At 39.9% G+C, this 22,032-nt stretch overlaps 1 protein-coding gene across 4 annotated transcripts in view; it reads left to right on the top strand.

Moving 5' to 3' along the window:
* The first annotated feature begins 803 nt into the window (after window positions 1–803).
* ABHD2 (abhydrolase domain containing 2, acylglycerol lipase) overlaps window positions 804–22,032 on the top strand; it is a 47,667-nt gene continuing 26,438 nt past the window's right edge. The window contains exons 1-3 of one of the 4 annotated variants that reach the window (XM_088657125.1): window positions 804–1,154; window positions 11,188–11,269; window positions 13,511–13,712. In XM_088657125.1, the coding sequence (XP_088513251.1) occupies window positions 11,221–11,269; window positions 13,511–13,712 (251 nt within the window). In that variant the 5' untranslated portion in view covers window positions 804–1,154; window positions 11,188–11,220. The remainder of the gene's footprint in view (window positions 1,155–11,187; window positions 11,270–13,510; window positions 13,713–22,032) is intronic. The other 3 variants (XM_035131222.3, XM_088657124.1, XM_088657126.1) reach the window with 3 other exon arrangements.

The raw sequence follows: 22,032 nt of genomic DNA, 5'->3' as shown, positions 1-22,032 counted from the left end.
GTATGCGTTTTTGCGTAACATACAAATCTTTGCAAAGCAACATCGCTGATATGCATTTCGTATGTTATTTTCACTAATGGAACATTTTTTAATTTTGCTTGATTTTACTGTAAAGCGGCCGCGATTCGTTTGTCCTGGGGAAAGCTGGCAGTTTCCCAGTGGGGAGGAAACAAGTCATGCACAGGCCAATATACATTCTGAGGGGAAAACATGGCTTGCCTAACATTATAAGCTTTCCCAAGCCAGGCGAAGGCCTTCCTATTTGCCCATTTTTTCAGATTGCCCCGTTGTTTTCAACATCACACAGAAAGTTGCCTTGGCCCATGTTGCTTAGTATTGTCTACTACACAGATCGGCATCAGCCCCACTTGAAAAACTGAACCTGGCTCCCTTTCACATGCAAAGCACCTGCTCTCATAGTTGAGCTATGGCTCCTTTCTGTTCTATATAATATTTTGATCTTTTGAAGTTTTTTGCTCTTTTTTATCTTTATTTTTTGTAGGTATGTTACTCTCTTGGAAAGGGAGGGCAATGAAGAAATATTATGAATGAATGAGCAAGAAGACAGCCTGAGGCAAAAGAACTGAGGCAGCATTTTCCACCTGAGGTAAAAAACAAAACAAAAACCCAACCCCCACCCCGCCACTTTCCCGCTCATTTCCTCTTTCCCCTCAGCGCGACGCAACGCTCAGGCACGCGTCACTTCTCCATTCAGCCCTGACTGACACCCCTCCTGGTCCAATGGCGCCTCGTGTCTCCGCCCAACTGCGTCATAAGGAACCAATGGGCATGCTTCTCCTCCTCCCCTTCTTCCCCGGACTGCTGCGAAGAGGGCAGGGCGGCGTCGGCGTCGTTGCTGCTACCGCCGCCTTTGCCGCCGCCGCCGCCCTGACAACCTCTTCCCACCCCCTTCTCTTTCCCCGTTCCCACTCTTGGACGAAAGGCCGGCTTCCGACAGCCAATCCGGCGCCGGCTGAAGGTGGAGAGTGACAGGCGCGGACGCCAATGGAGTGACAAAGGCGGCGGCTGAGGAGAGGGAGAGGGGAGGGGTAAGCTGGGAACCCGAACCAGGCGCGGGTGTGTGGCGGCGTATCTAGATGGGAGTCGCAGTCAAGACAGGAGAGAGCGGGAGCGCCCAGACCGGGCCTACGCAGGTGAGGCTGCGGCGTGAGGTGCGCTGGTGGAGGGGGGCGGGCACGAAGAAGGGGGAAGGGATGTCTGTTATGTGCGAGGGGGTGGGGTGGGGGGCCTGAGGCAATCTCCCAAATTGGGCGGCGACCAATAGACACCCCCCTAAATTGGGAGGGGGAGGATATGTTGGCGCTAGCAGTCCCCTCGCCCTTCTTCCACTTGGACAGGGGGGGAGATGCGGGTGGTCGAGGCACCTACGCACCTGCCTAATGTGGCGGAAAGGAGCAGGTGATGGGTGGGGAGGAGCGCGGCTGGTGGGCTTCTGTCGATTTCCCCCCCTCTCGCACCCTCCCCATTTTGCCATCCAAAGCGGCGACAACGTGGGGGGGGGGGAGGCGGCTTTGTGACCTTGGCCCAGAGGCCAATATACATTCCCAGCCATGTCCGGGCTGCCCATCCATCATCACCACCCTCTGCAGGGAAAGACAAGCCCCCCATCCCAAATACCTAAATTTCTGCTGTTGATTTCTCCTATTCTCCTTTCCAGCTTATTTTTCTTTTCCTCCACCTCCCTCCTCAAACTGTTCGTTTAATTGAATTTTAAAGGCATTTTTAATTAGATGTTTCTCACACACACACACACACACACACACACACAGAGCCATAGCATCTTATGTGGGCTTCTCCCTCCCAATCGCTCTCTTTCTCTCAGGTTTTCCACAAGCATTTGGTTGGCCGCTATGAGGATAGGATGCTGGGCTAGATGGGCCACGAGCCTGATCCAGCAGGGTGGTTCTTAGGTTCTCTCCTCTCCAACCTCCCCCCCCCCCCGCCACACACAATTATTTTGTTACTGTTCCATCTCTTTGAGTATTACTTTAATGATGGGGTGTAAAAAGTAGCCTAAACAGAAAAAACTGTCTTACTCTCCAGTGGCGTCCCTATACTTTCCTCTGCACGTTAAAAACAGCAGGTCCGTCACTTCAAAACTGGGAAAAGAGGGAGAGTTTTCAATATCAGGGCTGTGTGTTTTAAAAACAGCCCCCCCCATCAGAATAAAGGTCTATTTAGTAAGCAAAGCCTGCAGGCAAGGGTCCACACCTGTTCAATAACGGGTTTCCTGTGCCCCAGCAAATGTAGTGAAGAGCTACAACAATTACTCCCAAGATTAAGTTGTAAAAGAAGAAGAAAGTGTCATCTTAACAGCATTTTATGTGGTTATTCTTTCTCATAATTGAAATGCTCTTGAGAAATGATAGGGTCTACAACTCAAGAATTGTAACAGAGTCTACTTTTTTCTTCCTAAAGATCTGTCCTTTATGAACTGTTTCCTCTTTTGCCTCTTACAAAGGCTCTTGTTTGTTTTATGGGTTTGGTTTCATGGGCTATGCCCCACCTATCATGCCCATTGTTGTTCTTTCCCATTACTGCATGGGTTTAACATAACATGAAGTATTACTAGACTCAGTTTATCCTCTTCTTACATTATGGACTGGGGTAATGGGTTGAGGTGAGTTTTCACATCTCTCCTCTTTTCTCCTCTTCCCCAATATTTTTATGTGTGCAAGGGCAGCAACATTTACTGCCTAGGTTCAGCATCTTTTTCCCACTGAGTAAAAATTACTCTCCCTAATTTTTCTTTCAAATATGCTTCCCTTCCTGTCCCAAAGTAGAAGCAACACATGGATCAAAGGACTGAGGTGACTAGCACTTGGATAACCATAGTTTGGACCAGAAAGTAATAAACAATATTACTTTCTGGTCCAAACTATGGTTATCCAAGTGCTAGTCACCTCAGTCCTTTGATCCATGTGTTGCTTCTACTTTGGGGGATTTCACTGAACTAGCTCGCTGTTCCTCCTAAGGACTTTCTCCACTTCCTGCTGTTTCTGAATTGTACACAAGACAGACTTCCTATTATATATTGACTGGTGATTATGATATTCTGTGCAATGGATACATGTACGCCCATATCCAGCCAGCAAAATGGTGCCCCACCAGGCGTGCTTCAGAATTTCATTGACATTAGTTGTTATCCCCTCTCTACAAGTATATGTTGCCTGAGGGAATAAGGACAAATGTCAATGAAATTCTGAAGCAAGAAGCCTGGAAGGGCACTGTCTTGCAGGTGGAATGTGAGTTAATGTGTAGACTTTTGTCTTCCTATTCTTGAATCTTATCTATTCCACACTTGCCTTGTAGCTAGGCTTTATAGGTCGGTTACTTAAAGACAGCTTATAAAGTTAGTTACTCCAATCACCTGGGAGTTTTTATTATTTTGATTAATTGATGTTGTTATAAGCCATAGAGTAGATGAGGTTACACTGATAGAGTAAGACTTAATCTAAAATAATCCATGCACAAGAAGACTAAAAGGGGCATTTCCCTCTCCCTTTTGCTTTTGCTCTTTTGTGTTATACAGTTATACTGATTAGAACTGATAATTAATTGCCTTTCAGCAATTTACCATGCTCTAGATCCATTATTTCTGTTTGGAGTGAGTGGTGGAATTACTGTATGGACTGTTTCTGTATCCTGCTTTATATTTCACCCAGTTTCTGTTTTGTCAATGACAACCTTGTCAGCTTTGCATGAAGAAATGAAAAGTACTGTAAATCTTGTATTGTGTCCCTTAAGGGTATTAAATTCAACTGTACATATTCTGTAATACAGTGTATGTAGCATTTAAAACAAATAGTTGGCAGGGCTTGTCACCCAGTCGTATATACATGTTCTGCATAGCCAAAAGTGAGATGCAGTAACAAAGGCCAGAGGGGGTGCTGGCTTTGAGCGGCAAGAAATGTGGTTTCTCTGATCCTTCTGAGACTTTTTTGGCCATAAAGACCAAATGTCTCCTGCTGAATATGTGTCTTGTGATTCTTGATAATGCTTTATTGTGCTTATATTCACTGTGGGCCTTGTCATCTTATTATTTGCTTGATTTATCTGTTACATTTTATAAATGTTAGCTGTTTTGAGGACTTTTGTTGAAAAAAGGGATATAAATCTACTAAATACCTAAATATGTACTTGCATATTTTTCTGTTCTGAGTCAATTTAGAACTGTCAAGAAAGATCTATAATGGTTTGTATGTGTTGTTCTGAAATATGTTCTGTGTATCTGTAGTAGTACTTTGATCAATGTGGTTTGACTATTCTAAAAGATTTAGGTGATTGTCCAACTAAGACTTATTCAGAGTAGACCTATTGATTCTCCTTGCCTTTTAATTGATAACTTAATATTAGTATATCATTCAATACCCATAACATTGTCAAAGGATCATACTCCATAAATCAGAAGTTATGTTTAGACAATTCCTGCTTTTTCACTTTTCAAGTTACAGGCAGCAACTGCAAGCAGTCAACCTTCCTTAAAAGAAACCCTCTTCTGAGAGTTATCTTGCAGAGTCCAACAGTGTTGCTTCTGTAAGCAAACAGCATGGGTGTTTATCTCTTCCTCTTCAGAGTTCTGACACTCAAAACTTTAATATAATATAATATAATATAATATAATATAATATAATATAATATAATATAACTAATATAATATAAAACATATCTGACATATTACTGGATCCAGGTCTTCTTCACAGCATATATTTTGCCCACAGTATCACTTTGTCCATCCCTTATGGACCCACCCAATTCTTCTGATTGCAAATTGCTTTAACTGATTTTAATATTTTATACTATTACTCCATTTGTTTTAAAATTCATGTTCTGCTCTTTTCTTTCTAATCTGTGTCATGTCATGCCATTATAACATTATCATTATAACAGAATTTGGATCAGTCTGCTTTTATAAAGTCCTTCACTCTCCTGGGCAGATACTTTCATGTCTTAAAAGGCAGCTGAGACAAACAATCAAATAATCATCTAAGCATTCGAGTCATAGTGGAGGAGGTTTTAAGCTATTTTGGAAAATAATAAGTATTTATTGTGGAATTATAGATTCATGAAGGCGTTGTTTGGTACTTAGATTCCATTATTGAAATAAAGAGGGCTCTTTCCCTTTGTGGGTAAAGGCGCTAAATTTGAAATTGCTTATTATTATACTATGAAGGTGCTAGCTGGCTATGAGTTAATGTTTATCTTTCAGCTTGGTTTATAGCATTCTTTCAGACTTTTCTTCTCATCCTGAATACTGTGCAATCTTGAATTACTATGACATTTCATAGAAGAAGTATGGTAATTTTGAAGATAGGAGTGGAAACTTTGGGTTCTGCAGTAGAGATTTCCAAAGCTCTCACATAGGAGAATCAGGGTATTTTTGTCTTTTTAAAATATTTAGTTGTGTGGCTTAGAATTAGTTGCAAATAAACTCATGCTGATAACTGGCATGTGCAAAATAAACGAGAACTATTTAGCATCACTGTTGACCTGTTTGGCCTTGTGACTAATAATACCGGTATTTACAGTTTAATTATACAGTAGGACATTAGGAACGTCCTGTCATTTAGCACTAAAAATATGCAGATCACGTACTTGTCAGAATTATGTAACAGTTCAGCAATGAATGATTACCGGTATATCCCAAAGTTCACTTTCTTTTGAGAACATCCTGTAGGCCTGAAAATGTATATAGAATGAAATATTGCTCATCATCAAACTAGTATTCAGAACTACAGTGTGGAAGTTAAATTGTATAGCAGCTTGTTTAGCTCAGAAAATGTTTTCAGCGACTGCAATTGAAAACGAAGAAGGGGCTGAAGTAGATAAGTCCATCTTCTGACAAGCAGAAGGTCTCTTCTAATAACTGCAAGCAGTTGCACAAGGTGGAGCCCAAAGAAGCACACACCTAGTTCCATGTGCAGCACTGGAAAAATGTGTGGGTCATAGTGTTTGGGGTTTCTGGTTGGGGAGGGAAGGCAGGTGAGGGAAGCACATGATAATGGTTTATAAAATTTGTGAAGAAAGTAGATAGAGAGATTATTTTAATAAAGCTGAATGATTTGAGATTCAGAACAGTTAATAGGAAAGTACTTCATAGTTGCGCATAATTAAACTATGGACTTGGCTTTTGCAAGATGTGGTGATGGCCATCAACTTAGATGGCTTTAAAAGGGTATTAGACAAATTTATGGAGGATAAGGCTATCAGTGATTATGGCACACATCCAGGATTAGAGATACTATGTCCCTAGTTGCTGGAGAATATAATGCTATTGCCATCGTGTTCTGCTTTGTGGGTGTCTCAAATGCAGCTGCTTGGCCACTCAGAGAAACAGGATGCTTTACCTAGATAGGGTCATTCATAGCACAAGCAAATAGGCAGTGGTGAATGCTGCAAGCAGATGGGCTTCCTGAGGACATTTTGCCTAAGAGTCTCCCAAAATTGAGAGCCAATGCTGACTATGAAGCTGCTGATTGCTTTTATGGAGTTTAAAAGAATGAGAAGGGAGAGATCTTAATAACAGATCTTCCACAAACTGCATTTAATTTGACCCTCATTGTATTATCTGAGGGGTAGAATCATGAATGGAATAATGTAAGCACCAGTTAAAGATAGAAATTATGTGGATTAGTCTTTGCATGTGTTTCAGATATTCAGTACTTTTCAAAGTGAAATGTACCGTATTTTGGACCATAACACACACCTAGGTTTTTTGAGAAAAACAAGAAAAAAATATTTCCCTGGTTTTCCTCCTCTAAAAGGCTGGGAGGGGGCTCTGGAGGGGGAGCAAAGGAGGCAGTGGGGGTTGGCGGGGAAGAACGAGCAGCATCCCTCCGCTGCCCCCCGCTTTTCGCTGAACGCTGTGGAGGCAGGGGGAGGCTGATACGGTATGTGAGATGGGGCTTACCTGCCCCCCCAATATTTTATTCAAGTTGGAAGAGGGAGGGACGGAAGGGGTGTGTGAGAGAGAGAAAGAGAGAGAAGTAAGGAAGGGGTGAATAGAGAGGGAGAGAGAGCGGGAGAGTGGGAAGAAAGGAGGGAAGGAAGGAAGGGGCTCGAGAGAGAGAAAGAAAGAGGGGGGAAGGAAGAAAGGAAGGAAGCTGGGAGGAGGGCGGAAGGGGCTCCCTTCTGTGTCTCCTCTCACCTCGCTCGCTGTCACGGAAGCAGCCCGAGAGCCGGTTTCCCGCTGAGCGCGGCTTTGGCTCTGGCTCTTGCGGGGCTCTGGCTCTTGCAGGGCTCTTGCTCTGGTGCGGGCTCTGGCATTCGCTCCATAACACACAGCGACTTTCCCCCTTCCGTTTTAGGAGGGGGGAAGTGTGTGTTATGGTCCAAAAAATATGGTACATATTTTTGAAATAGAGATTGCTGGTTTCCAAAAACCTTGGATATTAGGTTGTAGAATTTCTGTAGTGCGTTGGCATATAAATGCTTTCATTAACATCAGTAACTGATGATCTCTATTTTTGCTTTTGACTGTACATTAAATGCTTCATCCATCCAGTCCAAAACAGTAGACCTTTATCATACCTTTGTTTTACCTTTATAGACTCTTAAGAATAAAATACTTTGCACATTGCTTCTTCATCCTTTATCAAAAACCCAGCTAGAAACTATAATAATTCCAATTTATAAAGATGGAGATCTGAACTTAGATAGTGATCTTGTGCAATATTAGTGAGCAGTGACCCCAGATGTTTCAAATCTGTAACTCTGTCCCTCATACTTGCACAATCCTTGAAAATAGAAAGTCCATATATTAATAATCTCTTTCCTCTTGATAATGAAAATATGTTGAATAAAACCCCCTTCATATCCCATTTTCCTGATGGAGAAAATTATTTACTTTTCTGATACCTGACAGTTTACGTAAACACACATGGACTATGCCCCGAGCAACTGCGTTTCTGAACCCTGGTATCTTGGGCGGAGACGAGTGGGGATGGCGTATGAGTTAAGAGTGTTCCACCCTGAATTGTAAGAAGTAGCTCTTATAAATGTTGAAAGAACAGCTGTGAGCTCAAATTCCAATTCTCTGAACAGTCTTTTCCTTCCTTTTATTAGCTTTTAAAAAGGGCATTGGGTAAGGAGAAAATGTTGAGTTGGTTGTAAGTACTGCTGTCTTCTTGGAGGAACTAGACTAACAAATAGAAGAGAGTGCTAAAGGCCTTTTTTTTAGATTATTTGATTTCCACTCCTCTTCCTTTCTTTCTCCTGTCCCCTTCCACCTTTTCTCTAGATGAGCACAGTTGTGATTTGGGTATACTGTTATTATAGACTGGCCCTAAGAGTTGTCTGTGACTGGACCTAATGATCAGTGGTCCCTTTATCTTTACCTTTTAAGATTCCCCCTCCCATGCTTCTGACACAGCTTTGTTTCTAGTAACTGCTTCCTCTCTTTGTCTGTTCCGAGAATGTTTAAAGAAGTGTCTGGATGTAGCAACAGTTCACTGGGGGATTCTGACTTTCCAATTGTGGTGCTTCTTAGTAGCATTGACTATAACATTAGGTAATGAACTGGTCATATGGAGAATAATAGAGAAAGAGCTCTTGTGAAGCCTCAAAGGCACTAATCTTTTCAAAGATCTTGGATGCTTTGGCACCTGAAACCTTTCACAAAGGTTCTCCCCTTTGAGGACTCACAAGAGCCCTTTCTCACTTACCCTCCTCAATGTAAAATGCATTGCTATTGGAAAGCATCACAATGGTGGAATGTACAGAAACCCCCAGAGTAAATGAGATGTCACTATGCTCAGCCACCTCTCCTTTTAAACATCCTAGGGGCAGACTGAGAGGAATCTGTCAAAGGTAACTTAAGCTACATTGTTGTTGTTTAGTTGTGTCCGACTCTTCGTGACCCCATGGACCAGAGCTCGCTGCATTAGAGACAACTAAACTGGGGATAATTAATGCTCATGGACACCAGGGTTTAAACTAGCCTATCCCAAATTGGTGTCCTCCTGATATTTAGAACAGCTCACATAGTTTCAAGTGAGAGGGCACCAGGTTTAACACTCACTGCCTTTTGCTTCCCAATTTCTACGGAGCAGTCAGACTTGAAGCTACAACTCCTGGATTCCTGCTGTCTAATTACCAGAATGCTTCCTTGTTAAAGACACTGTGTACACCAGGCATCCCCAAACTTCGGTACTCCAGATGTTTTGGACTACAATTCCCATCATCCCTGACCACTGGTCCTGTTAGCTAGGGCAGTGTTTCTCAACCAGTGTGCCTCCAGATGTTTTGGGACTACAACTCCCATCATTCCTAGCTAGCAAGACCAGTGGTCAGGAATGATGGGAGTTGTAGTCCCAAAACATCTGGAGGCACACTGGTTGAGAAACACTGAGCTAGGGATCATGGGAGTTGTATGCCAAAACATCTGGAGGGCCGCAGTTTGGGGATGCCTGGTGTACACCCAGCTCTCATGTCTTGGAGTCTGTTCTCCCAAGAGCATAAAAGCCTTGGTGGAGCAGACCAAAAGCTCATCTGGTTCAGCATTCTGTTCCCATAGTGGCCAACCAGATGGCTATGGAAACCCACAATTAGCACTCTCCCCACTTGTGCTCACCAGCAACCTCTAATATTGAAGGTAGCACATAGCCATCATGGCTAGTGGCTGTTAATAGCTTGTCCTTCCCAGTTCTAAATAATGCATATTAGTGAATTCACCACTGTTAACTCGTCTTGGAGGGGCAGCACCCATTCTGAACTTCATGTCCTTATTAGCACTTGGCCTTCTTTGCCAGTTTAGTTGTTTGGGCAGTAAACATAGGGAATGAAAGGCATGCATTTGATACTTGTGGACTTCTCTGCTTTGTCAGGTATGTAGACTCCAATTTATTTTTAGTACTGTATCAGTGCCCATTGGAAGTACTCTCAGTACATGTGATAACAGGCTCTGCCATTTATACCTTTGAAGGATATAGAACATATTCCAGTTTTGAATTTTGAATTATTTAGCTTATTAAAGAGGTGAATGACAGTACAGCCATACTCCTTCCTCCCTGTTCCCTGGGTGCGGCAAGGGTGTATGCTCCACTTCTGCAAACATTCTCTTTAAATGTCAAGAGCTTGATTGGAGTTTGAGTTATTACTAACTTCCTTTGCTTTAGGCTGGTTTAGTTTCTTCTAGAGTATTTAATTGCTAGCACAGGGTGTTGCATTTGATCTTATCTCTTATCTGTCCCACCCTCCAAATCTTTCCTTCATAGGGATATTCTACAGAGCATTATACTACCTTATCTGTTTCTGCTTTAATACTCTTCTATGGCAGGCTTCCTCAAAATCAGCCCTCCAGATGTTTTGAAACTACAATTCCCATCATTCCTGACAACTGGTCCTGCTAGCTAGGGATCATGGAAATTGTAGGCCAGAAACATCTGGAGGGTTGAGTTTGAGGAAGCCTGTTCTACGGTACTGCCTCAGCTCTTACTATGTATCATTAATTATATGATCTCCTCCTTCCTGTGATTACGCACACCAAAGGTTTTATCCATTGTAACAGCCATCACTTCAACCATCGTCCATCCAGCAGAAATTTTGCATAGTTTTGCATTAGCATTGACTTAGCTTCAGTGTAGACTTCCTTTGAGTTTTCTTCAGGTAAAACATTGCTGCTGTCAGATATGTGTTGGGGCAGCTGATATTGAACAATACAAGTTTTGCTAATGTTAGAAGAATTCAGGTTGAACAGCTTTCTATAGTTTATAGGTACAAAAGTTTTTATTGCCAGCTTAATTCTGACTCAGGCAGATGTACTGTACAACCTTGTTCTCCTATGTACCGGTAGCATAAATCTTACCGGTATACAGGACTATCTGTCTTGTGGCATCAGTATTGCTGATTATGCTAGCTTTTATTGGCTTTTTGTTGTATAAAAATGAAAATCTACTACTGTTACGTAGATTATATCTGCTGCCATGCTGTTGTCTTTGCAATGTGGTTTTGCCAAAACATGGAGGCAAATCATACTCACAGATTCATATGGTGAGCTACTGCACATGATTACCAGTAGCTGTCTTCAACTTCAGGTGGCCCCTGGGTAGCTGGCTTGCATGAAGTGGACCTATGACAGCTATCCTCTTGTGCTCTATGAGCCTGTTGTGACTTTTGCTGTGCTATTATTGCTAGTAAAATAACATGCAGTATATCTCTATTTTATAGGTTAACCTTGATTTGAACAACGTATTTGCTTAGATGATTCCTGAGTTTCCTGCGTTTAAGAATAAGTGGCACACTGCACAAGGTGGGTTTTATGTGCTTGAATGCATTATTTGAGAGTTGTCAAGGACTACTCTCAACATCTTGCAAATTGTTGCTAAACGGAGTGCTGCTATTTTGGTATGTAATCTAGCAATGCTTTTTCTGCTAGTCTCAGATGTCGCCGAGTCTATTGTGCCAAAATTGTTGTTGAGGTTTTATTATATGGAGGAAGCTGAGGTTGCCCGGGAGCATATGTATCGGCTCCTAACAAGTCCAGATCAGCTGACCAGTTAGTTAAGCTTTCAATAGAGTTTTAGCAAAACCTCTTACTTGAGATAAGGCATCTCCTGCCCCATTTCTTGCACTCTTGTCATATGAAGAACCAGGGTAGTCCATATGAGACAAATTAATTTCATCTTGCTTTGCAATTACTTCTGCCTCCCTTGCTCTAGCTGCTCTAGTTGCTGATTCACAATAGTCAAGCATAGATTTCTGGACTAAACCTGACAAAGGAGTTCCAGACAATTTATCTGAAGCACTATGGGTCTGTGTTTTTGTAGTAACCATGTTAAAACTGCAGAGTCTCCTTCATTGCAATGAGCTTTTAAAAAGCATTCCTTATCAGTTGAATGCTAAATGCTACTCTCCCAGTGCCTGTCCTCCAATTAAAATATATTGCTTTTAAGCCCATGTAAAAGTAAAAACAAATATGCTCCTTGCCTGTATGTTGCAATTAACATTAATGGCTGAGCCAACTGACTTTAAAAGTATTCAGAATAACAAATTAAAACAGACCACAGAGCTCAAGGACAAGCAGCCTTACTCATTGCCATGTTCACTTGGACTTTTGTAGCTTGTTAGTTCTGGAGAAACTCTTAAAAGCTTCAACGAGAGAAACTGCAGGAACAAATTGAGCTTAGTAATAACAGATGATTGCGTTTTTCACTAATATGTTCATTTTACAAGCCCAGCATTCATCATAATGATCCCAGGGTGGGATACAACATAAAAAGCAACGTAAAACAGAGTGGGCTATTGCAGTGACGTTAATCATTACCATAACATGTCATCAGATTATTGGATAAAAATTACAATGCAATATTTACTGGTCCAGCAAGCCGTATAATTGGCCACATAACCTCAGCACTTACATAAGCCTTAGATCTAGAGGGTAGCCCCCACTTGTGGTCCCATCAGTGGACATGGCCTTTTTGCTGGCTACATAGGATAGGGACGTCTCTGTAGCTGCAGCCTCATAGCAGAACTCCTTCATGGTAGGGTTGTGATTGTTCCTTACATCATAATTATCACACTGTTCCTAAGGACCCCACTTGTTTATCCAGGAAAGGAGAATGGGGCCAATGAATTCCTTGTCTCTTGTACTTATGAGTTCTGTGTCTTAAATTGTATTATTGATATTATTTTGTTTTGTGTTTTTTAAATTGTTTTACTGATATTCTGTATTGCATTTTCAAAGTTGTAATTTGTATTCTTTGCTTATCTGTACTCTTCCTTGGGCTCTTAAGGTAGGTAGAATGGGGTAGAAATACAAGGTTATCCAACCATGTTTCTGTGGCAAGTTTGTCAAGGAATGGCTGAAGCTGGCAAACCAGCTAGTGTTGGTGCTGACAATAGACACTCCTTGCCATTGACAAGTCATCTCCTGCATGGATGCATTTGCTTCTACCCCTCCATGATTTAGCATCTTTGTGTAACTTCTCTTGCGATTCTTGTATCTTGTTTCAGTTTAACTGATTTTGTTTTTAGAATAGGCACCAGAATTGTTCCTTTTTATCCTTTGCTTGGATAGGAGCTTTATCAATACAGTACTGGTAGAGTCATCAAACAACATTTAGACAGCATTTGGGGGAGGGGGTTGGAATAAATATCCCAATTCTCCTTAGCACAGTGTGAAGTACAGAATTCTAGACACTGTCAAAGCAGCTGACTGATACCGGTAGTTGTCATGCAGTTGTTCTGTGGAGTGTCTAATCTTTAATAGGTAATATAGAGATAAAAATCAAGATAAGGGTTGTCAACCAAGAACAGAAACCTCTGATTTGTCAAAATGTTCTGGTGTAGAGTCTAGAGATGTATTGAGTATGTACACGTAGCTCTTAAGCTAAACTGGATAATCTGTTCTGTGTGAGCCTGCCCTGATCTGGGCTTTTTATGAATATTTTTTATACATAAAAGCATTTCTAACAACACTGTTCCATGGCACTGCTTTGTAAGCATATCTGTTGCTGAAAATAAATTTCTGAGCTTTATTTTTCTTTCGTAGATTTCAAGATGAATTCCTTAATGGAAACCCCTGAGCTGCCGGCAGTATTTGATGGGGTGAAGTTGGCTGCTGTAGCTGCTGTTCTTTACATTATTGTCCGCTGCTTGAATCTGAAGAGCCCAACTGCCCCTCCAGATCTCATATACCAAGACACTCCTTTGTCCCGCTTTCTACTCAAGTCATGCTCTCTTCTAACCAAAGAGTGAGTACCCAACAAATATATGAATGTTTAGGTGTCCAAATGCAAAAATTCATACATAAGAAGGGAATTATTTACGAATGGGAAGAGATCTTTTATTGGGAATAGAATGGAACATTTTTGTGCGAATACTAAGAACATAAAGGCTTATTATGTGAATGAAACATTTCTATCTTTGGAAACTTGTGTATTGTATAGAGATGTTGATTTAAGAGAGCCAGGCTGACTGCATCCTGTTGAGTTCACACTTGGTAGCAAGCCTGTGTTTGTTGCCATGTAACACGTGGAAAGAACCTGTTTTGCTTGATCAAACTCCAAGGCCCATCTAGTCCTGTTTTCCATTTTTTTTACGGACAATCACATGTCTCTGGTGATCCTAAGCAGGGCAGTTAAGGTAATGACTTTCCCCTATTCAGTCTTCAGATCTAGTATGGGGAATGAAAGTGCTCCTGTACTTTTTGGAGCTATCAGTCTAGCATCAGTGTTATTTGCTAAAATTACCATTGTGAAAGCCCCATATTCTGTTTGCTTTTGCCTGTGGCTACTGGGCAATGGTGAGGCCTACTCAGTTTTCCCTGTCCCAACCCACCCCTCACTGCTTTAGCTGACTCAGGGTCCCCCCCCCCATGGCTATGTGCTTTCCCCCCCTCCCTCTGTTGTGGCTCATCCCTGCGCCCCCCCCCCATTGTGAAAGGCCCTATTCTGTTTGTTTTTGCCTGTGGCCTACTGAATGGTGCGGCCTACTCAGTTTTCCCTGCTTGGCAATGCTGTGGTCTATTGAAAAAGCTGGGCCTTGTTGCTGCAAAAGGAAATTTTGTGATGTCATCTGGTGGCGCAGCTTTGGAGGCAAGGCAGCAGCGTGCGATCTGCCTTTCTATTGGATGCTGCTGGAGTCTTCAGAGCTTCTGGTGGTGACGTCTAATTTGGGTGCCACTTTTTGTGTTTAATCATCATTTTAGGTGTGAAAGGTGTGGTTTTTGGGGGGGGGAAATTATGCCAGATCCCTCCCTGATGGGCATGGAACGTTGTGGCCAAATTTGTTACATTACGGTTCAGCAGTTACGGAGAAAGGCTGTGACCTCCGCGTGTGCAATGCCTACATTTATATAGATAGATAGATAGATCTATACCGTATATAATTATGTAGCTAAATAAAGTGTTGGTTAAATCATTAATGTAAAATCATGTTTTATATGCGTGGGAAGCAATAGCTTTGTAGAAAGTTTCCTACCTTTATGAAACAAAAATCGGAAAGATTTTTATACAGGTAAACTATTGCAAGTCTTGTTTAAATGTGAATATAAACAAAATGTTGGATTGGAAAATGAATATGTATTAAAACAGCAGAGCAGTTGTCACAGACGTGGTAGCGGCTACTCTAGAGTAACGACTCCTCCAAGCGTTGTCTTTTCATGCTTTTATTTAGTGCTGATTATTTACAGTGCAGAGCAGTGCTATGTACATGTTGTCAGTTAGGGGTCAGAACCTCCGAATGGAGATTTGCGCGTTTTCTTCCAGCAAAGTAGTCTAGGCATACTGAATCTCCTCCCCCGTCATTTCCTGCGCAATTCCGGGGTCGGCGGGATCGGCCTTCTTCCCTTGCCTCCCACTTCCCTTCCCACACTGGGCATGGGCTCCGCTACCTTGCCTGAGCCTCGGTCACCACTTCCTGAGTCGCCGCCAGGGTGGATAAAAATCAATGATTTTTTTTAAAAAAATCAAAAAAATCGGATTTTTTTGATTTAAATCAGATTTTTTTGATTTAAATCAGATTTTTTTGATTTAAATCGTTTTTTAAAAATAAAATGCTTTCTGAGGAAAATATATTACCATCCAAAGGTTATTCCATCATGAAATAAAGATTAGTTTTTTAATTATGTAGAATAAGGTTGTATATGTTTAATTTTGGGGGTAAATAAATTCCATTAATCCATTCACAATGTCATCCTCTTCCAGAGGTTTTTGTAAGATTATTGGGCAGTTTCTCTGCCTGCAAGATATTATCACAGATGCTTGGTTTACTTTTGCAGTGCTCAAAACTGAATTTGACTCAACAGAGATCACATGCCTCTTCTTCACAGCAAAAATGTTATAACATGAACAGAGTTGAAAAAAAGACCTTAATCCTATTGTTCTATAAACCTATGAATACAGAAACAACCCCTTCAGTGCTAAGTTTCAAGAAGTTCAGTGAATAGAATAGAAACAATATTTTTCTGATTGTTTGGAGTGGACAGTATTTAAGTTTTTCATGTGTAGGCTGGGCTGACAGTCTAAGTTTCTTAAAATATATATATTTTGTTTTTGTTTAGCCAAATTACTTAACAAACATGGATGTTTGTTTAAGCAAATAACATATGCTGTAATGTTATTGTTTCAGTTGAATAAATCTATTTAAATTGTTATTATTAAGGTAATGATTATTTTTCTCCTTCCTAAGTACAACAGAAAAGTTGTCCAAATACAGTATGAATGATTAACCTATTAAACTGGGGATAAAAAAAACTTATATGAAAAGTTGTTATTCTAAAAATCTTCATCTACCAGCATATTAAAGTTATACCAGCAAGAATTAGTCTTTATGTAGAAAACTATGATTTAAATCAAGCCTTACTGACTAGTGATTTAAATCATGATTTAAATCGTGATTTAAATCAGTTTGATTTAAATCAAATCCACCCTGGTCGCCGCTGGAGTTTTTTCCCTCCCCACTAGCACTAGCGCTGGGCGACGAACTGGTGCTCAAGATGGGAGGGACCTGCCTGTAGCTTCTGTCCCTCACAGCAGTAAAAACAGATTTCAGGAAAAAAGTGTCAGGTGCCTCTCCCTAGGGAGGAGAGCTTTCCAGAAATGAGCATAGCTGTCAAGTTCTCCCTTTTTTAAAGGGAATTTCCCTTATGCTGAATAGGCTTCCTTGGGAGAAAAGGGAAAACTTGACAGCTATGAATGAGGCCTTTTCAAATACTGCATATCAGATTGCCACCTGATCTAACCCGGTTTTGTTTTATTTGGGTTTTTTTGCCATTATAATCTGAGTGGGTTGAAGGAAAACCACCTTCAGCCATCTGAATTTGCTGTATGGCCAAATACTTGTCATACACGTGTGTAAAAAAGCCCCTCCCCTTCTCTCACTCTGACTTGGTTCTGATGTAAAGCAGAAGTATGATTTTGTTTTAATATCTAGACCAGAGCTGGTCCACAAACTGGTTGTTTGGGGCTGACAAGCAGCTCAAAAGTAAGGTAGAAAACAAAATTAAATGTCCACAATTAATTTAACTAAGTAAGATGTGATAATTACGGGACAGATTTGAGCAGTTTGTTTTATTTACATCAGGTGGAATGCAAATATTCATATCTGAGGAATGAACAAATCGGTTCTTAATTTACACTAATTTAGAAGAAGCATTGTATATATTTGGTAGAGACATTTATTTTAGTCAGACACAAACTGTAGGGCTAGCATACTGGAATCAGATTGTTTAATATTAACCTGGTTATTTATTCAGAGAAATGCATTTACAATAAACGATCTGATTTGAATTTTTAAAATCCTATTCAAAATTTTAAAATCTTAATTTTTTAATGTAAAGAATTATTTTTATCACTGAGACTTGATAATGTCTGAATTTGAAGGTTCTTTAGTAGTTTAGTGAGCATGTTAGTTTTTTTGGGTTTTTTTAATCTACTTGGGAGTAAGCATTGAACACAGAGGAACTTCCTTCTCATGAAACATGTGCAGGATTGGGTTCCAGTTAACCAAGGAAAAAACTGCTGTTAAACCCTGTTCAAAATGCATGGAATCTTAATTACTGTGTTCCTTGTGATATTCCAAGGACCTTAGTGAGGCTTAAGGGATTTTGCATGCCTCTTCTAGCTTGATCTCTGATTTTAAAGGACTGCTGAAACAAGTGAGTAAAAACACACACAGTTCAAACTGTAATTTTTGTTTTAATCAAGTTAGCTTGTGTTGGAACTGGACTCCTGAAAGGAGCGTAAAATAATAACAGACACAGCACAGTTGATGAGGTTTAACTTCGCTTTCCACCTGACCAGCATTTGTTGTAATTTTTGAGTTTTTGTTCTTTCCCCCCAAATCATTCAGCAGTAGTGAACACTTGTCATCGGGTGGCAGGGTCAGCAGGACTGCAAGCAGCACATGATAAAATGTTTTAATCCTCTTGGCATAGTACATGGCACAATACTTCTGTGTTCAGCCTGGATAAAATATTTTAATGGATAATGGGCCAAGCTGAGCATTTTATATTCTATATTAAGGTAAAGTGTGCAATTGGGTAGAAAGGCAGAGCACAATTTTAACAACCAAGTAAAAATGGCTTTTGCTTGCTTGCTTTTGGATCAGCTCTCAGGGTGATATGGAATACATGTTGCAGGTTAGACAGTTGGTTTCCTGTGCTGAGATGGTGAAAAGCAAAATTTTATTAAACTTGTAATATTTCCATGTACATGATCTTGAGAGGCTAGTTGATTGCTAGAGGAATGTGATTTGGAAAGCAAAATACTAACACTCAAACCAAAAGAATATTCCATACATTTGCATCACTAGTGCTTTGGTTATGGGCACTTGGTTATGAGACACTCTGCATTGGGCTTGAGAAGCATTGCACAGACTCATCATTATTCCCAACGTTCTTGGGCCACTTGCAGAACATGAGCTATTTCATATGAGACTTCTTGTAGTTGGATGTGAATTAAATTGCACATTGGGGGCCTCTTGAGAGGCCCTTAGATATTAATACCATGGAATGGTGGCAAAAGAGCGTTGACCCAAAATCTGTCGGCAGTACAACAGAAATTGCTCACTGATAAACCACTCCCCAGTGACAGTGTTATCTGTTATCAAATGTAATTGTGTGCAGCTATGCACCGTTTCTGTGTGTCTCGCCAGCATAATGCATGTTTGAATTGTGAGTAACTGCACTGCAAATACACCTTTATTATGAGAACAGACATGAAGGAGAAGAAGCTGTGTGTTAAGTTGCTAAATGCTTTGCTTCATAAAGGAAGTGTAGAGTTTGGTGAAACACTTGAGCCATATAAATGTATTATGTTTGTGTTGGTGAGAAAAACAGGAAAAGGTAGTTCCCACTGTGAAATTTTGCAAGAACTACTTTGTGAGAAGAACAGTGCTGTGGTGCAAGTCAGTGGTGGTAAGACAACTAAGTCATATTCAGAGTGGTCCCACTGATATCAGTGGTCTAATCAAAACACTTAGAACCATTGACAATTAAAGTTAAGTTGCCATCAGCCTAGGGTGTCCTTCTGTAACCTATGTTTCTACAGTGTGCAGCATAGTTAATATTAATTTATATGTTTTCCCCCTCTTAAACTATTTCAGTTTGGCAATAATTCTGGATCAGTAATGCAGTATGCAGAAATTTAACTTTAATGTGAGAGCTGTAGCACTAGAAGCCCAAGACAAATGCACAATACTAGGCGCCATCATTTTCTTGCTTATTTATTTATTATTTGTTCTGAATCCTGCCTTTCTTCCATTGCGGAACCCAAGGCAGCATCTATATGGTTCCCAGGCGATTGCTGAGCTGACCGAGACCTAATTAGCTGCAGCAGGGTGGAGTATAGTAGTACTGTATCAACAAGACCTTGTAGCTGATGGCAGTCTTCTTAATTTGGGAAATGAGGGCTGTGCCCCAACTAAAGTTTACTCATAGCAGATCTTTTATTTTAGTCATGTCCATTAGTGTCATTGGGTCAACTTTGATTATGACTAAATTTGGATAAAACTTTGGGTTGCTCAAATTTGGCTAATGAGAATTCTACCTTAACATTTTTTTTAAAGATTCGGGCATATTCTTAAGCAGCATCTTAACAACACTCTCTTTAGTAAAGTTTCCAAACTTCAAAGTCTTGTCATATGCCTATAATGGGAACAAGCAATTTAAATGCTAGTGCAGTTTATTAATCTGAAGATCCTGTGAAATGCTCTTACTGTTGTCCACAGGAAGCTAGGAGCATCTCTGGCATTCTTTTCAGAGTAACATGACTATAAGCAGCACAATTGCATGAATGCAGTGCTGTTTACTAGAGCAAGAAGAGGAGCTTTGTGTAGAAACTGAAGCTAAATGGCTGTGTACATATGTTCTACTTGCGTATAATCAACATGACTTTTGCACTACAGTACTGTTGTAGGAGCTGCCACGATACTGGTCTATATATTTTGGAATTATTAAACACAAGGCTGTTAAGAGCATTTAGAACACCAGTTTAGGACAGCTAACTGCATAATGGAAATTTCTTTTTTCCAGTCGGCTAAAGAACCCACCAACTATCTGCATTTCCACTGCTGGTGTTTAATGTCTAATTAGATCATGCTGATGACCTTTCATGAATAATTCTATTAGCAACACCAAACATTGCTCAGGATATGAAATATGTATGAATGTGTTTGAACAAATTGGATAGGATTGCAGTGCCAGTCAATTGACCACCTGTTATTTGATTACTTTCAAAGATTCCAAAAAATCACAAAGTCTGTGCGACACCCCCCCCCCTTTTTCGTTGTATCATGCTGTCCTCTGATAGCAATACATTGAGGGCCCTTTTGCTTTACCTACAAGACTCGATAAAGCCGTTTGTCTAATTTTAAAAGGGTGCAGGCACCTCTGCACTGCAACTCTGTGTTTCCTGTATTTATTTATTTATTTATTGAATTTGTATTCCCCCTTCACCCGTAGATCTCAGAGCGGTTCACAACATGCTTTCTTTTACTGATCTACACACTTTTTCTATGTTCTTAAGCAATACTGACTGCAGGGTGGATTTGATTTAAATCACGATTTAAATCACGATTTAAATCACTAGTCAGTAAGGCTTGATTTAAATCATAGTTTTCTACATAAAGACTAATTCTTGCTGGTATAACTTTAATATGCAAGTAGATGAAGATTTTTAGAATAACAACTTTTCATATTAGTTTTTTATCCCCAGTTTAATAGGTTAATCATTCATATTTGGACAACTTTACTGTTGTACTTAGGAAGGAGAAAAATAATCATTACCTTAATAATAACAATTTAAATAGATTTATTCAACTGAAACAATAACATTACAGCATATGTTATTTGCTTAAACGAACATCCATGTTTGTTAACTAATTTGGCTAAACAAAAACAATATATATATATTTTAAGAAACTTAGACTGTCAGCCCAGCCTACACATGAAAAACTTAAATACTGTCCACTCCAAACAATCAGAAAAATATTGTTTCTATTCTATTCACTGAACTTCTTGAAACTTAGTACTGAAGGGGTTGTTTCTGTATCCATAGGTTTGTAGAACAATAGGATTAAGGTCTTTTTCTCAACTCTGTTCATGTTATAACATTTTTGCTGGGAAGAAGAGTCAAATTCAGTTTTGAGAACTGCAAAAGTAAACCAAGCACCTGTGATAATATCTTGTAGGCAGAGAAACTGCCCAATAATCTTACAAAAACCTCTGGAAGAGCATGACATTGTGAATGGATTAATGGAATTTATTTACCCCAAAAATTAAACATATACAACCTTATTCTACATAATTAAAAAACTAATCTTTATTTCATGATGGAATAACCTTTGGGTGGCAATATATTTTCCTCAAAAAGCATTTTATTAAAAAAAATCCAATTTAAATCAAAAAAATCCGATTTAAATCAAAAAAATCCGATTTTTTTGATTTTTAAAAAAAAATCATTGATTTTTATCCACCCTGACTGACTGGCTTCCTCTTTTTTAAAAAAATAATTTTTTTATTGATTTTACAGAAAAACACAACACTTTAAACACAAAAATACAAACAAAAATAACAAGAAAAAACAACATTACAAAAATAATAAGAAAACATAAAAATCAAAATACCACGATCTTTTTCCGTTAACATTGTGAGAGGGGACTTCCTCGAGTTCCCTCTATCTGCGGTTCATTTCTCCTTTATCTTTAGCAATTTCCAATTCATTGTTTAAAACTCCTTGCAATTTCAAATCTCTCATACATCAATTTATTTAACATAATTCTCAAACCCGCAGTTTCTATAAACTTCTAAATCTAATCTCAAGATACAATTGTACCATATTTTTTAAAATAAACTTTAAAGTCTTTCCACTCTTCTTCTGTCGCTTCTTCTCCCCGGTCGCGTATTCTCCCGGTCATCTCAGCCAGTTCCATGTACTCCATCATTTTCATTTGCCAATCGTCCACTGTTGGTAATTCTTGGATCTTCCAGTTCTTGGCTAATAATACTCTTGCTGCCGTTGTAGCATACATAAAAAAATTAACATTTTTCTTGGGAATCTCTTTTCCAACTAT

Source organism: Zootoca vivipara, chromosome 13, assembly GCF_965207765.1.
Source record: "Zootoca vivipara chromosome 13, rZooViv2.hap1.1, whole genome shotgun sequence".
Classification (NCBI taxonomy): Eukaryota; Metazoa; Chordata; class Lepidosauria; order Squamata; family Lacertidae; genus Zootoca; species Zootoca vivipara.
Note: the sequence above shows the minus strand (reverse complement) of the source record. Positions and strands in the feature narration are given on the sequence as shown.